The sequence below is a fragment of the Alligator mississippiensis genome, chromosome 10 (genome assembly GCF_030867095.1).
Source record: "Alligator mississippiensis isolate rAllMis1 chromosome 10, rAllMis1, whole genome shotgun sequence".
Classification (NCBI taxonomy): Eukaryota; Metazoa; Chordata; order Crocodylia; family Alligatoridae; genus Alligator; species Alligator mississippiensis.
In genome coordinates this window covers 26,275,182-26,292,300 of record NC_081833.1, presented here as the reverse complement: position 1 = coordinate 26,292,300, position 17,119 = coordinate 26,275,182, and the positions used below count along the sequence as shown (strand labels likewise).

The 17,119-nt window shown below is 54.3% G+C and overlaps 1 protein-coding gene across 10 annotated transcripts in view; it reads right to left on the bottom strand.

Annotated features, from left to right (window-relative positions):
• EMID1 (EMI domain containing 1) overlaps window positions 1–16,830 on the bottom strand; it is a 69,437-nt gene extending 52,607 nt beyond the window's left edge. For 3 of the 10 annotated variants that reach the window (XM_059713580.1, XM_019493666.2, XM_019493667.2), the window contains exons 1-3: window positions 15,310–16,069; window positions 1,982–2,095; window positions 1,002–1,105 (exon numbers count right to left, since the gene is read on the bottom strand). In XM_059713580.1, the coding sequence (XP_059569563.1) occupies window positions 1,002–1,105; window positions 1,982–2,095; window positions 15,310–15,428 (337 nt within the window). In that variant the 5' untranslated portion in view covers window positions 15,429–16,069. Of the gene's footprint in view, window positions 1–1,001; window positions 1,106–1,981; window positions 2,096–15,309; window positions 16,075–16,623 lie in introns of those variants that run through there. The other 7 variants (XM_059713575.1, XM_059713577.1, XM_059713576.1 and 4 more) reach the window with 5 other exon arrangements.
• Between the last annotated feature and the right edge of the window lie 289 nt (window positions 16,831–17,119).

Genomic DNA, 17,119 nt, shown 5'->3' with positions numbered 1-17,119 from the left:
TACAATAGGCAGTACAGCCAGAAGAGGCTCGGGCACCCATGCTGTTCCCCGTGGCAGTCATGACACCTCCCCCCAAGCAGAGCCCCCAGGGGACCACACACTGTGTGGGCCAAGTTGGGGGTCAAGAAGGGTCCACCAGGGTACACTGGGCTAAAGGTGAGGTATTGTGTGTAACAAAACCGCAGAGCCCACACATCCCCGTGGCCCATGAACAGCCCCACCACAAGGAAGAAGGTGGACAGAAACCAACCTTGCTGGTATGAAGGAAGAATGAGCCCCTCTCCCTTCGCTACATCCCATTGCTGGCTTGAGGATCAGAGATGGTGAGACTTCTCCCCTAGCCTCCACTGAAAGGGGCCTATCCCCAACATTGACTCTCAGAGTCCTCTTTGCCCCGGGCTGGAAAGTGTCTGGTGCCTGCTCTGTGGGTGTCGGTACTTGAAACAATGTCCAGTGCTTCTCTGTCCCACCCATAGCCAGCACTGCCACATCATCCACCAGCCCACAGTACTCATATTTCCCCCTCCTGTAGCTACACGCAATGCTCCAGGACCTCAGTACAATTTACAGCCAAAATCAACAGCTCATCTCAGGAAGGTCCCCCCTGGCCATGGCTGTATGCCAAGACAGCACCCTACCTCTGGCTGTGGCAAGCAGCAACTAGCCTCCCAGCACCTGGTGCTGAGCACAGCATAGATGGGACAGGTGACAGGGCTAACCGGGGGCCAGGATCTATGCCAGTGCTGCCTCCAAGTCCCCTTTGCCCCAAACAGAGAATGAACTACCCTGTATATCCTCCTCCAGAGCCCCTCCTCCCACATCAGAAGGGCTCTGGCTCCATTATCCCACCCTGGGATTCCCTTTCCTGTGCTGGCAGAGACTGTTCCCCTTCTCAGTTTCAGCTCTCCCAGGCTGAGACAACCCTGAGCTCCCAGCAGTGGCCATGCCTGCAAGTGCAGCTCAGACACATCTCAGAGACCCGTCCCTCTGACCCTGCCTACCTTCTTCGCAGTTGGCACCTGTGTGGCCTGGGCAGCATCTCCACTCTAGAGCCGTGAACGTTTTGTAGGCTACCTTGTACGTCGGCCTCACGATGGTTCTATAGCTGCAAAACACAATGGACCTTAGTTTTGGGGACTAGAAGGGTCTGGAATTAGCTCAGTGCTGCCATCCATCACCCACTCAGGGCCAGACCAGAGATCCCCAGGCTGGTGTTACATCTTCACCATCTCTGGCCCTTCAGATAAAGCAGGGGCGGGCAATTATTTTGGGCAGAGGGCCGCTTACTGAGTTTTGGCAAGACATCGAGGGCCGCATGACAGGCAGCCCAGGGCAGATAAATATTAATTTTCTAAATATTTAGGGGCCCTGTGGGCTGCATAGAATGGCCTGGTGGGCTGCATCCTGCCCCTGGGCCACATTTAGCCCACCCCTGAGATAGAGGAAAACCTGTCCCCACTCCACCCCACATGCTTAGGGAGCAAGGCAATGCCCTTCTGCTGGGCCCAGCTGGTGTTTGAGAGCATCCCACTGCACAGCAGCCTGGGGTGGCAGTCCAAGGATAAGCTGAGTGGGGAAGGTTGGCACCCCCCAGCCTGAGGAGATGACTGGGGGCTGCCTGGGGGTAGAATCACAGGAAAAGGGGCATTGCCCAGCTGGGTTTCATGAGTGCAGGTGGGCACTATGTCTGAAGGCAAATGAAGGCTGAATGGACCAGCTGATCCAGGGTAGCACCATCCCCCTGGGACCAGGCTGGCAGACCAGGTCAGAAGGGACATGATACCAGTGCCTTGTTCCCATTCCAGTAGTGAGGGGTTTGAATTGCAATTGAAGAGCACAGAAGGGTGTGGGAAGAAGGAAAGCATCTTATTGCCTCCCCACCATCTCCAAGGCAGCTGTGCTCTAGCTCTGTCCCACCATAACGGACAAGAGCAGCCTGTAGGGGGAAGCTGAAAGGTGGCAGCAATGGAGTCCCCCTCACCTGCCTCCGTTGCAGCCCATGGGCCAGCGGCAGGTCTGGAACACCCTCTGGAGGAAGGTGCCATTCTGGACGTGGCAGGACACTGTCCGGGTGACTGTGTACGAGCACCAGTTCCTGAAAGAGACCAACACAGGTGACATCATTTACTTTTCCTGCTCCCACCTGATGGGTGGTTGAGGGTGAGGCACATCCAGCAGCCCCAGCCACATGGGCTGGTGGTTTCATGACTCATAGAAACCCCAGACAGCTTCTGGAGACCCTGGTGGAGCCATATTGATATTGGTACTGATAATGATGTTGATCTTATTATCAAACAATAACAACTATAACAACGATATTAATATTAAAAGGAATAGTAATTATTAGACTGATAACAGTAATGATAACAATGCTATTGATATCGATAATAGCAATATTATTCATATCACTTCCTGTTACTCCTGGAAGACCATTTCAGGCTGAACATAAGGAAAAACTTCTTCACTGTCCAAGTCCCCAGGGCCTGGAATAGACTCCCCCCCAGAGGTGGTGCAAGCACCTACTCTGGACACTTTCAAGAAACATTTGGATGTTTATCCTGCTGGGATCATTTGACCCTAGCTGACTTCCTGCCCCTTGGGCAGTGGGGCTGGACCCAATGATCTTGTGAGGTCCCTTTCAGCCCTAATGTCTATGAAATCTATGAAGGAGCTGCAGGGACCCCAGGGGGCAAGCCAGCTGGCTCATGATGGAAGCTCCTGCCACCAACCATGTGAACAAGTCCTCACTTGATATCCTGGCAAAGCACAGGGATGCTGGCAGTGTGTTGCAGAAAGGGTAGCCTCTCTTCCCACACTAATGCCATCACCCCGTTGAGGCCCCAACCAACAGTGCAACCCCATTGTGCTAGGTGCTGTACAGACCCACAGAGAGAGTCTGTTTTCTGCCCCAAAGAGCTTGCAGTCCAAATGGTCTCCTGTTCCAGCCTGGCCTAGGGCTACCCAAACCCCTTGCCTCTGCTTCCAGCAAGTGCATACTCCTTCTGCAGCTCCTATCTCTACCCTGCAGCACAGCCCTATTGCCCCTGCTCTACTCTGACACCTGGGTGCTGCTGCCACAGCACCGCTCTGCTGGGAGCTGAGTCATCCAAGATCCTGCCTGCACCCATCTCAGGCCTGCCATTTTAGGCTACCCAGCAGCCATGCCTGCTTGCACTCAGGTCTCGGACTCAGCCACAGCTCATGCCCACTCACAACCCAAACCAACCTTGGGAGCCACACAAGCCTCTGGTGTGCGGGACCATGCCTTAATGTGGGTTTGTACAGCTCCCAACACAAAAGGGCCATGAAGGGCTGGCAGGAAAGAAATATTAGAGCTGGGTAAAAAAAACATGTTGTCAGAGAAGCAGTTTTCCTCGCCTGTGGGTTTCTTCAGGTGGGCTTCTGCTCCCTGAGTCCATGCCAGCAAAATAAAACCCATTTGCCCTTGTCAGTGGGAGGGGCCCTTGTGGCTCTGGGCTTTGCACAGTAATCTGGCCCCTCCATGTACCCAGCTGTTGAGCTACCAACTGCCTCTGTCTCACAGCTGCTCCTTCATAGTTTGCTGTCCTAGGGTTTTGAAGCTCTCACTGAGCCACTCGCTTTTCAGCAGTCTCCCCACACCTGCAACTACTCAGTGGGGCTAGCTGCCCCTTCTTCAAGGGACAGACCACCCTGCTACAATAGAATAGATGCAGGGTCCAGGGAAACTGAGGCACAGAATGAGGAAGGGACTTGCCCTCTGGCACCCAGAGGCCAATAGCTGAGCTGGGATTGGAACCCAGCTCCAGCCCTTCCCCATTCCCCATGCCACCAGCTGAATCCCTCTCACTACTGATGAGATGTGGCAAAGGCACAAGCAGGGCATGCCTGGTGCCTCAGTCCTGCTCCTGGGGGCCAAAAGCTGTTCAGCTGCTGTGGCATATTTGCCATGGCTGCCAGTGAGCAGGCTAAAGGGCCCCTCCCTGCAGAATGTGCTCCTCTAGGTCTAAGGGCCAACCCAGACTGCTCACCTCCAGGCTCCGTATGCCCAGCAGCCTCTCTGAGTGGCCTTCTCTAACATGAGCACAGAGCAACATGGACATTTAACACCAAAGCCAACTCTCTCTCCCTGAGACCATGCCCTGCATGCCCTGTTCTCCCCTGGGAGAGAGAGAATGAGCCATGCAGGGCATAAATTAGTCATGTCACTTGATGTGGTCCTAGGAGGTTCTCCAGCAGCTGAGGCATCTGGAGAGCCCTTGCACAGTGAGCTCTGTTCCCACCTGGCGGATGGTTGGGGATGAGGCACATCGGCTGCCTGCTGTGCTGGGAACTGGACCAGGCAATCAGCAGCTCATTGTGCAGGAGTCACCAAATCCCTGGCTGCTTCTCAGCACCACTGAACACCCTGAGACATGTCTGCATCAGTGGTAGCACACTCCACACTGCTCCCAGACACCTGCCACGTGGGCTTCACCCTTAGCCCCATCAGCACTCAAGGGTGAAAGGCCCCATTGCCAGGTCTCAAAGTCCTGAGCTGCCTGGTCATGGTAAGGGCAGCTCAGAGTTTTCTCTAAACCATCTGGTGATGGTTGCCTGATATCAGAGTGGAAAGAGCATGGGTCCTCTCAGGTGAGATGATGTTCACAATAGTATGAGGAGCCCCTCAGCCAATCACCTATGGGACTTGTGTGAAAGCATGAGATTCTATGGCTTAGAGTCAATGGGAGATCTCCATGAGAGCAGAGGCTGTAGCAACACCAGTAGCCTCTTCCTCTGGGCCAAAAGCCATGCTGGCCTTCACATAGACTCGAGCAGGTGCGTACACCCATCCTTGTGCCTAAGGAGGCATGTGTCCTTGGCACAAGCAGGTGTGCACCTAGGGTCCAGAGACTGCCTTTTGGTATCCTTGGGCCCTCAGGCCACCTGCATCAGGAGAGCCATTGCCCCCAGCAGTCTGATTAATCTCCCCCTGCAAGCAGACACACAGCCAGACTCCCACCCTGCTCCCCAGATGCACATGACAGAGGGGTAGGGCAGCAGGACCTGAAAACTCACTATAAAGAGAGACTGGATGAACCATTTTAGAGAAAGACTGTGAGTGGAAATGTGGAGAGCTTGGTGCCAAGCCTCCCTTTCCAGTGGCTTCTGTTTCCCATGCCAGAGTCATAAACCCCTGAATAGAGGGATTTAAAAAGGAAACACTCACGGAGACCCCTGGGTCATGTGCCCCAGCACTGCCCCTCCCCTTTCATTCAAACACACAACCCAGATGGGACCAAGCTGATACTGCCCTCTTACAACCTGTGAACAATCTGGTAATGTGAGCCCCTCACTGCGGCCAAAACACGTGCAGTTTGGGTGTCTGGTTCTGGGACACCCCATCCGTCTCTGAATGGGGGCCTTTCAGGACAGGGAGAGCCACAGGCCTGCTAGCCAGCACTGTGCAAGGGGCCCGATTCATGTCTTGGTTCTGCAGTCACAGCCACTCTTGTGCACTCACCTCCGGAAGCATCGGCCCCAGGGGTCTGACAGTAGCTGCCAAACCTTTCTTGCTGCTACTACCTCTGCGAGAGTACAGCTGGCCCCCTTGCCCTGTCATTAAGGGGCTCCCTCTCCTCTGGGCACATGCAGTGCCCTGCCAAGCGCAGCTGAGTGGCACCAGAGGAGGTCAGTGTGATGGGGCAGTCCATCCTCCTTCACACAGCCTCTTCCTGGGCCACATCCTGAGACACCACACAGCCATTTGGCTCCTGTTGGCTTCAGTTTGGTGCTTGGGCTCTCACGGCATGAACAACCCCTGGGAGTGCACAGACTGGTGGGAACTCCAGGGCTTTCCCCAGAGAACGCAGCCCAGCCCAGGAGGGAGCACCGAGTGTTGAGCTCCAGTGCACAGGGGGAATTTTCCCAGGGTATCACCATTACACAGACACCTGGGTCGGGGAACCCAGTGCCAAGATGCTGCGAAAAACCAGGGCAAGCGGCACAAAAGGCAGCACCTCCTCCCTTGCCTTTGGCAGCCACCCTGAGGGACGTGTTGGCAGTGTGAGTGACAGCTTCCTCCTGCTGTCCCTGGGGCTACGCAGCCCAGCTCTCCCTGGCCCTTTCCTCCCATTCTGCCCTCCAGAATGAGAGGCAGTGAGGCAGGTTTCAGAGGCAGCACCAAGGCCAATGTGGCCCACAGTACAAAGAGCCCCCAACAAATGGGGGAGATCAGAGAACAGTAATGTGCCTTTCATCTGAGCATCTTTAAGGGCTTTGCAGGCATTAATGAACAAGGCCTTAATCCAGTGCAATGAGGCTCATTAGCCGTGTCTGCAGGAAGACTTCTAAGCAGCAACTTAATCCTCACATAGCATCCCAGTGCCAAACATCCAGGCACCACGAGGCAGGCCTCCAAAGAGGAGAAACATTGGGAAATTGGCTTAAAATTCATGCGGGTTTTCTTTTAATAACAACCATCCTATTTTTTTCCCCTTTGCAGGCTGCGTGTGGAGCACTTTGGCTTTGCTCAGGGCTTGTGTGTTCCACTGCCACAGAGGCTAGAAACGTGCATTTTGTTAAAAGAAGATGAAAGCTGAGATACACATCTCATCCCATGCTTCAAAGAACATCAAACCGTGTGAGGATCATTGTGACGCTGCCATATCAGGAAAGCCAGGATGTTGTACTGAGACACACAGGAGCCTGGGCTTTCAGCTGGTGCAACTCAGTGATGGCCTTGGTGGAATCACACAAATTTACAGCAGCTGGGGAAGCTGGCCCAGGGTGTAAATCCCTGTGGGGGCAAGATGGAGCCTTTGCAGCAGAATCCCCCTCTCCCCGCCCCCACATTGCTGTCACAAAGTTTAACATGGAACAGGCATGCGGTGAACTGCCAGTGGGCTGCAGAGTGGGTACAGTGGCACTGTTCACGTTGTGTGTGTGCTGTACATCTTCCTCCTGCCCCACCTCTGTCCCCTCTCCTTTGATTGCAAGCTTTTTGGTGCAGAGACCAGCCACTCTGGGTTGGTGCAGCTCCCAGCACAATCAGAGCCCAGTCTGGAATGGTCTCTAGGCTCTGCTCTGATAAACCTCATTCACAGCACAAAACCACAGGGTGAGCGACCTTTCCTCATTCCATGTCCTGCTCCAGCATTGCCTGAGGGTGGCCTGATGCAAGGGATGACTGAGCCAGGCACCCAAGCAGAACCACTGTGCATTTAACCTGCCTGCTACTGAAGAACAGGGGCAGGGATCTGTGGTGCCTACAGTGGGAGCTGTGTGAGATGCCATCCCTGTGCTTGTGCCAGCTGGGACAGGCTCTTGCCAGGGCTGCATGCCCTAGCCTGACTCTGCAGGTATATTAGCTCTAACTCCAGCTTTGCTTCTTGCAAGCTGGAGGCATCACAAAAGGCTGCAGGAGGCAGTGGGGGTTGTTAATGAATGAAACGAAAAGCCAGCACAAACCGGATCCAGATGCTGCTGGAGGGGCCCGCAGGGGCTCCATTTGGGTCTGCCAGGAGTGCGTAGGGTGGGGGGAAACAGCCTGTTGCCTCTGCTTCAGCCCCCTCCATCGCAGCATGGCCTGGCCCCCAGCCTTGAGCCGGGATCCCAAGATGAGCTAACCTCAGCACGAAGCCAGGATGGCGACAGCCCAAACACGCACTGCCTACATGGGAAGCCAGCCCCTCAAGAGCACCAGCTGAGAGCTGAGCTCAGCGTGGAGACAGAACTTCCAGGCTGAGCCCAGCCCAGACACCAGCTGCCCATGGTAGGCTACTGGAAACAAATGAGACTGGAGGAAACTGGAAGGACAAAGGCCCCAGCAGTGGTCACAAGCCCCTGGGCAGGGGTCAAACTCAGTCACAAGTCCTGTGGCCGAAGGTGGGCTGAACTGCAGTACTGGTATTCACCTGTGCTGATCTTTGCAGAGCTTCTTTCTGCGAGTACCTGGGGCTGGCTAACTAGAGACACTACCTACCCCCCAGAAATGTGCTGGTTCAACAGTAGCCTGAACAATGATGCAGCAGCGATTGTTTTGGCTACCCAGGGGTAGGGTCAGAACAACCTGTGTTGTCCCTCCGTCTGTGACTGGACATAGTGGACAGATAGCATCTGATGAACTGAGCTTGAGTTCACAAAAGCTTGTGGTATATAGATACAGATATTTACTTTAGTTAGTCTATAAGGTGCAAATCTACCCTGCCTTCTACTGGACATAGTGAAGTCAGGGCACCAAGTTCTTCACACTGAGGCTGGACGTGGGCTCAGGGAGGCCAGCCCTAATGCTGATGGGAAAGAAGCAGGGGCTGATTGGGGGTTCTAGCACTTGATCCCTGGAGCGCTTGTATTTGAGGATCACCACCATGCTGCTTTCCACATGCCATGCCATTGTGCTTGGGGCTTTGTCTGGCTGAATGGAAGGCCTGATGATTCTCAGCCTGGGGCCCCTCTTCCCTCCTTGGTGGGATGCAGGGGTTCGCAGCACTGCACATACCCAGAGAGCACACAGTGGCCTTGGCCTCAGGATGCCAACTTGGCACCCAGAATTAGGCCAGAGCAAGGTCACTGTGGTGCAGGCTGTAAGGTCACTTGCTCTGGCATCCTGGCCCTCACATTCCTTGTGCATTCCTAGAAACTGTTGGCTAGGGCATTTCAGTCCCTCAGCCCCTCCTGGAGCAGGTCCCAGGCCCCTCTCTCTGTGCACGCCCCCGCCCCACCACAAAGGCCCTTTATGTGATGCCTTCTCTCTCTTAATCCAGCAGACTGGCCTTTCAGCTGTGGAGCTCCTGGGCATGCACAGCAGGCTGAGCTCCATTCATCTGTGAGCATGACTTGGTGCCCCCAGCAGCCTCTCCTCCCTAGGCTGGGCAAGGTGCAGGGTGAATGGTGAGGACCAGGCAGGCCTAGCTATAAGGGGCTGTCTGTGTGGCAAGGAAGCTTGTGCTGCCAGGCCAGGCCATGGAATGTCAGAGCTCAGCACAGGGCAGCCACAGGGCCCCCGGCTGGGATTCCTTCCCATTAGGCCTTCCCACAGAGGGAAGGAGCAGATGCCAGGGCCCATAGGGCCAAATGGAACAAAGCTGCCGGCTCTCTGGCTCCCAGCCCCCTGTGCCCACACTGGGGCAATGCTGCAGCTTGTCTCACCTGACTTTTCTGTCTGGCCTTTAATCAGCTCTTGTAAACTTCTTCTCTTGCACAAACCCGCTAAATGGCTGCAGTTGGGCACCCCTTCCTCCACCAGCTGGCATCCCACCCTATCCCCTGCAGCCCTCCCTGCTGGGCTTCCTAACTCCCCGCAGCAGCTCTACCTAGAGGGCCCCTGGATCAGAGCAGGTTAGCACCTGAACCATTCCCTGCAAAAGCTCTTGCAGTGCACAGAGGACCTGGGAGCTCCCTGATCCCTTTCCCTGCAGGAAGAGACTAGGGCTCCTGCCATGTTTCCTCTGGGAGCTGGTTTTGGGCCTGGACTGGCACGGCAGTGTCACATACCCCTCTCCCTCAAGCACCCTCTGCTGGCATAAGTTGGTAGCAATGTACACAAGAGGGGTGGCTCACCGTTCCCTGACACAAGTGCTCTCAGGACTCTCAGAGCCTTTTTCATCCCCAGAAACCTACTGTAGGCAAAGGGGCTTCCCTGTCTTGTGTCAGGCAGCAGTCTACAGGAGAGTGCCAGAGAGGGCACCTCTGCTACGGATACATTGTGGCAGCCTTGGCATAATCCCATTTCCTCCTTATGCCTCAGTTTCCCCTCCTACAACACTGGGGCATTGGTGACACTTTCCTTTTTGTAAAGTGTTTTGTGAGGCTTGAATGAAAAGTGTCATGCACCAGCCAGGCTGGGTCTGAACAGCCAGCACTGTGGGGAACAGTCATCAGGACAGCTACAGCCCTTTGCCTCCGATGGCTTTTCAGGGCCTGGCACAGGGGGTCGTGGAAAAGTCAACACCCCATCACAGCACTCACTTCCCTCTGACCAAGCCAGGAGGTACAGGGGCACGTTGAAGAAGAGACACAGTGATCAAGACTCTGGTCTCCCTGCAACCCCAAGGAGTGTCCCAGGTGTGTTGGGCAGCTGCCTGGCCCACAGTACTAGACTCTGCCCCCTGTCCCAGCTAGCTCTTTGCAGTGGCTGATGCACTGCCCTGTCTGGTTAATCTGCAGCTCCCCGGGGCTGCCCCTAAATCTGTCTTTTGGGCCAGGTGAGATCTTTAGGCAGACTGAGTGCTGAGGCTGCCTCCGGGGTTCATGGAGCCCAGATGTAAAAGAGCAGCGGGGACAGGTTTTGAAGAGCTCAGTGTCCATCTGCTGAGCTCCTCTAACTTGAGCCCTCCTTAGTGGGGAAGCCCTTGCCCCCCATTTATGATGTCTGGTCCTGGGTTGCTGAGTCCAGGAGTCACCCTCAGCCAGCCCTGCTGCTCTGAGGACCTGCCTCCTGCTTCCCACACACAAATTAGCCAATCTCCCCGCGCCCAGCTGGTGAATGAACAATTTGTGCAAAGCTCCAGGGGGGACCTTTTACCCCCTGTGGGTGAGAACTGAGCTATGTTCAGGAGCTGACAGGAGTGTGTGCGACTCCAGCTTGGGGAGAAGGTGAGGATGACTGGCCAGCCAGGCAAGGCCAAGTGGAGAGCGGGTGGGGGGCGGTGTTATTTTCTTAACCTCTCCACTAGCTAATCCAGGCTCTGTGGTCTCCTGCTCCAGCCTGGCCTAGGGCTACCCAAACCCCTTGCCTCTGCTTCCAGCAAGTGCATACTCCTTCTGCAGCTCCTATCTCTACCCTGCAGCACAGCCCTATTGCCCCTGCTCTACTCTGATACCTTGGTGCTGCTGCCACAGCACCGCTCTGCTGAGAGCTGAGTCATCCGAGATCCTGCCTGCATCCATCTCAGGCCTGCCATTTTACAGCAGCGATGCCTGCTTGCACTCAGGTCTTGGACCCAGCCACAGCTCATGCCCACTCACATCCCAAACCAACCTTCGGAGCCGCACAAGCCTCTGGTGTGTGGGACCATGCCGTAATGTGGGTTTGTACAGCTCCCAGCACAAAAGGGCCATGAAAGGCTGGCAGGAAAGAAATATTAGAGCTGGATAAAAAAAAAAAAAGTTTTGTCAGAGAAGCAGCTTCATCAAAAATCAGAGGGACCTGACAATTTCAGCAGAGCTTTTGGAGGAGAAAAAGCCTAAATGAATGGGTTCAGCCTCCTGATTTTGTTTTGCTAAAACCCAAATCCTTTATTTGCGTAAGATAAAGATGCTTTGTTTTGACTTCCGTAGTTTGATGCCTTTTGGTTGAATTCTCACACTACATGAGACTTAGAATATACTTAAATATACTGAATGAATTCTGAGATTTAAGTATCTAATTAACAAGTGTAATTGACAAATTTAATTGAACAATATATGCAACAGCCTATCCAATTAAAAAAAGGGAATGAAGTGAGCAAAAATACCACTGAACTGAAAATGTGTGGAATTCTTTCATTTTGCAGGCAGATTCCAGAATTTGGCCTTTTTTGTTCCAGTCAGGAACGACAAGTCATTCTTATGCTCCCTGGAGCAGAGACCCCAGTATCTGACCAGTCTCCAGAAATATTGGGTCATCCTAACAAGACAAGGCCAGCGGAGGGGGCAGGTTGGCTGAGCAGAGGGCTGCGGGGGAATGATTGATCATGCTGCTTTGTGACCTGCAAAATGCTGTCTGCTCTCTGAGGTGAAGGCCCTTTGAAAATGAGCTGTGCTGAGAGGATAAAGAATTCAGGGGCTGGAGGGCGGGGGACCATGGTTTACTGTTCCAATAGGGAGCTGATCAAAGGAGGAAAGAAGAGGAGGAGGGGGAAGATCATTGTATGGGAGGCTGTGGGGGACTTGTGCAGCATGGAAAGGATCAGAGGGAAAGGAGATATTTCAGAGGGAAGCGGCCAGCTCCCTCCCTGGGTTAATGTGAGTGAAATCAGAGCAAAAGGCCATACCACGTGACAGAATCCGTGAAGAATTGCCCTTGGGGACGTCATTGCACTTCTGTGTACATCTGCTTGCCCTCTGACCCTACATCTCACTTCTCTACTGCCAGCACAAGGAATACGTCTTACTACATGTTTGTACTGTGCCTGTGCAACAGGGTCTACAGTGCCAGCATAGTGGGAGTGAGAATGCAGGGCAACATGAGAGATGAAAGCAGTTGGAGCTCAGGAGGGCACCACAGGCACGCCACTAAAGGGGAGATAAGTCCCTAACTTGTCCAACAGGAGGCACTGCAGGGAGTGGAGGTGCCAGGTTGGAATTGCTATGCCAAGCATGGAGCTTGGCAGGAGTGTGATGCTCTGGGAGTGGGGGCAAGGGGAGTAAAGGCCAGTGTAAGGAATAGGGCAGTGGAATTTGCCAGGCTGGGAACCAGGTGGGTGGCAGCATGGTTGAGAGGGGATGAGATGGCACATGGGGCTTCAGGGAAAGCACAGGTCACCATAGCCCTACTGGGTTGTCCCAATGGCAGCAGAAGGCAAAGGTTTTCTCCCAGCATCAGGCTGACCCAGGGGAGCCAGTCCTGTGCCAGGAGCAGGCAGCGCTGACTTAGTCAGAAAGAAGCCCCAACTCTCAGGAAATGCCGAAGCAGCACCCAGGCTTGAGTGCCTGGCAGAGCAGGTGCCTCAGCACACCCGTGCTGCCTGGTCCCTAAGCGAGCACCTCTGAACAAGGGGGAGGGTTTTGGGCAATCCAGCCCCTCATACCACAGCTCAGTCACCAGCATCGAGCCACCTTTGCACTGAGAGCTGCCTTTGGGTTTCTCTCTGCCGTCCCAATGTGAGGGACTGGTTATCTCTTCCCTTCTGACAATGGGTTTGCTGATTGGGTGACAAATACAACACATGAACAGTGTCTTTCCTCTGATATGTCCATGCCTTCTGCTTGAGGATCATTATGCCCATTTGACAGATGAGGAAACTGACTCACAAAGTGAAGAAACACCTCTTTCTGCAAGTCAGAGGCAGGGATGACACTGGAATCTGGGTTTGCTGCCTTTTGGCCTCTTGCTCTGCCTGCTAGAAGGTGCTGCCTCCGTCACTCCAGCATCTAGCACTGATCCATCTGGGGTCAGCCCAGCCCAGAGCTATGGGGGATGAACCTGCTGAGGGGTTAATCATTAAACAGGAAACCTGCAAACATTCCTGGAGGTGGAGGGGTGGGAAACCTTCAGGATGGCTCATCTATATAGTTATGAGGCCTGAGCAGGGATCTGGCAAGGAGTACCTGCTATGAATCATAGAAAAGAGAACTGGAAGTACCTTCAGAGAGCATCTAGTCCAACCTCCAACCAGAGGCAGCAGCATCCCTATCCAAACCATCTCATAAAAACCAATTGCCTAATCTATTAGTAAAATTACAGTCAACTCTGACACAGCCGCAAGGCAGAACACCCTGACCTGCCTCAGATAAAGCAGGGTGACAACCCACGGGAGTGGAGAGAGAAACCAGGGTGGAAGAGGAAAGCAACCCAGGCACCAACAGCTCCATTGGGAAAGCAGAAGAGTTGGGTGAGGGGCTTCACCTCAGGGGATGGGAGCTCCCCAGGCATCTGGACCACCAACGGTACAGGTTTGAGTCTGGTGATCTCACTCCCTCTCAATGAGCTGCCTCAGGAGATGTGTTTGAGCCTCTCAGTCAAGCATTGCCTAGATCCATCTTCAGTCCCCAAGACCTCGTGCCCTTCTCTAGCGTGTCCCAGGAGAGCACTTCTCTCCCACCCTGGGGCAGGCAAGCTGTCATAAGAAGGCTCGGAAAGCTGAGGGGAATGGGAGGAAAAGGAAGAAAGAGAAAAACCACAGAGCACCACTACAATCACTGCTAGGTTGTTGGAAAATTGATGTGGTACCTGGAGTGACACCTGCAGCACAGAACTGCATGGGTGCTTAGCACCAGGATCATGGACATAGTAAGGGGTCCATGACCCAAAAGTGCTTGAGAACTGCTGCTCTAGGGGATTGCCAAGGCCCCCTCCCTCCCCAGCATGGCCAGCCCCACTGCTATGGCAGGCAAAACTCCAAAGCAGACGGTGAGGTAAAGATCTTGGGCAGTGAAAAAGGAGGTGAGGGGCCATGGTAGGGTGGCAGGGGTCTCTCTCATGGCCCTGGCCAGTCCTAGATGGGGAGGAAATCTAGTGCATTTCCTTTCCCGATGTTTCCCTTCCCCATGGGCTCTTGGGATGCGGCACCTGTGACCACTGATTCAGTCACTCCCCAGAGTTTCCTGGACACTGGCTGGGCTGGAGAAGCACCTGCTGGCTGTGATAAGCCAAAGTGCCTTCATCACAGCCTGGTTTTGTCTGTAGATGCTCCCAGCAGAAACCTCTGGGGGCCTTGCTGGTTGAGGTCTGCCTCACTGCCACCAGCAGCCTTGGCCCTGCTAGGCACCACTGCTTCTGCAGCTTGCAAGGGACAGGAGAAGGGAGTTTCTGAACCAGACCACCCCAGCCCTGGGACCAGCTGAGATCCAAGCAGTGCTTCTGTGACATGCTGCAGTTTTGCATGTCCCATCTACAGCCTATTACACCTCCTTCCCTAGGACCATCCCCAGCCTGGTGGCAGGTTGGGTACTTCAAATGTGGTCTAACACGGGTCCTTTAAAAAGTGCTGTGCTTATCTGTGCGTCCTGGGTTGGACCAAGATAGGAAAGGGAAATGAGAAAGCGTTTCCCCATAGTGTCCCAGACCCTGCTGAAGCCAGGAGACAGTGGGAATCCGGTGCTGGAGGAATTGCCAGCGCCAAAAGTTTCCAGTAAACACCCAAAAGGCCAGATGCTTTTCAGAACCACCGGGTCCGTAGATCAGAGACAGGAGATGCTTTGTGGGCCTGCACTCCCTGCCTGTGACTATGCAGCTTCTACAGGGGCAACGTGCTCACCTGCCCCTTAGTCCACTCCCTATATACCACAGGGGCCACCAACTCCTACCACTCAGAGCCAATTATCTAGGAAAGAAAGGTCCCCCCCCTACCCAGTTCCAGCCTGCTGAGCCATGCAGCTCTCCTCAAAGGGCATTAACAAGCCAGGTTTCTGTCAGCTCTCCCTGCTGTCATTTTCACATACCACCTAGCAGCAAACCTGGCAGCTGGTTAGAGGGCCCTGCTGTGGGTAACTGGCTCTGGGAATCAACAGATCCCAGGCACTATCGTAACACCACTGGCCAGGAGAAGCCCCAGGCACAAACACTTGCCCAAGGTCACCTAAGCAGCCCCAGAATCCAGGTCAGCCCCTCACCCACTAGTCCACAGTCACGCACAGGCTGGCTGACAGCGCTGGGGGGCTCCAGCACCGGGGCTCACCCATGCCAAGACACGTGTGCTCGCTCTTTACCTTCGGTTGCTGTATTGGAGTCCAGCCAGGTTCCAGGTGCAGCTCACCTCAGGCAGCAGGCAGCAGAGCCACAGAGCCGCTCGGAGGCATCTCATCCAGCTGGGCCACTGCGCCCTCATTGTATCTGCGGGGCCAGTCCTGGTGACAGTGCTTCCGCCCACCTCTCCCAGCCACCACGGAGCCCTTTATTCTTTTTTGAACTCGTTCACTCCCCCCGACGTGCTCCCACGCGTCCCCCTCCTCTTGCCAAGGAGCAAAGCTCAAGGATCTCTCATTGAGAAAAAAGCCACGGAAAAGCCCCCTTGGCAGAGGGAGTCTCAAAGAGCTTCGTGGCCCAGTGCCAGGCACGGTCACAATAAAGCCCAGGTGGAGGCAGGCTCACGAAGGAGGAGGCTGAGTGTTCGGGGGTGGAGGGACGGGGATCAGCGCTGACAATCCTTCCCCTGCCGCCCTGCAAAAGAACTGGAGTTAAGTCTCTCTCTCTCTTTCTGCATTAACTTGGCTGAGGCTCCTGCAGCAGCTGGGGGGAGCTCCAGGAAAGAAGAGATTAGAGAGACATCAACAGAAAAATTAAAAAAAAAAAAAAAAAGGAGGAAAGAAATCACTGCTCTGCTTTGCAATCTCACAGGAGGGGAGAGGGGACAGTGCCAGAGCCTCTCACCTTCCAGGGCTCTGGAGTGGTCTCTGGGCCACTGAGTGGGGCTGGAAGGGAGGGGGGAGAGGGGGAGGGTGTTGCATGCAAGCAGTTCTCTCTCTCTCTCTCTCTCTCTCTCTCTCTCTCTCTCTCTCTCTCTCTCTCTCTCTCTCTCAAAGCTGCCTCTGCCCAGCGTTGCTCCCACCGCTGGATATTTGGCAAAGGGAAAAGCGATTAAGGGCAGCTGGAAGTCCTGCCCCCTTCTCTTCACTGGATTAAGGAACCCAAACAATTGGAGAGACTTTTCAAAAGAAGCTCCATCTCTCTCTCCACCTTCCCACCTCCCCCCACCCCTTTCTCCTTCTCTTCATCATGTTCAAGATGTGGACTGATTTCCTATTCTCAGCCTTGTTAATCAGTAAGGGAAAGGAGCTGGGGAGGAGGGGGGGTGTTGGGGAGGGGGGTAAGCCACTTAGATCATATACAGAGCTCACTTTTTCTTCCTGCTTCCCAGCTCCAGCACCCCACAGAGAGCATAATTTACCGGTTGGCTTCAGTGGAGCCAATTTACTCCCTGGTGTAACTGAGATGGGAATTTGAGCCAAAAGGAAACGTGGTATACGTCTAAGGAAGGGGCGGGGGGGGAGGGGGGGGGCGGACAGTATGGGCTGGATCCCTACCTGGGTAAATCAACATTACCCCACTCGCCAGGATGGAAGCTTGCTGATTTATGCCAGCCGGGTTTGTCTGGACTCTGCCTTCTCCAGGGTGCAGGTGGAAGTGGAAGGAGTGGGACTGAGCTGGTGTGAGAGCAGGGTTAAGTCCATTCTTTTCTGTCAATTTTATGGCTTGGTTTGAAGAGAGGAGTCATTTGGCAGGAAATGCTTTGAATGCAGCCACTAGGAAAAGTAGCTGTGGGGAGGGGAAGAGACCCTCCCACCCAGCCTAAAACCAGTCACATGAACAAGAGGAGCCAAGGTCATGCCTGGGGGAGCTGTGCATGTGTGAGGACTGCACGACAGTGTCAGCTGGATCCTAGCCGGGGTTGGGAGTGTGTGTGGGCTGTGTGTATCTGCATGGTGTGTATGTATGTGGGAAGTATGCATATGTTGTCTGATAGCAGGGCATGCAAAGACATGGAGATGTACGTGATGGAGGTTAGCTGTTTGCAGCCTG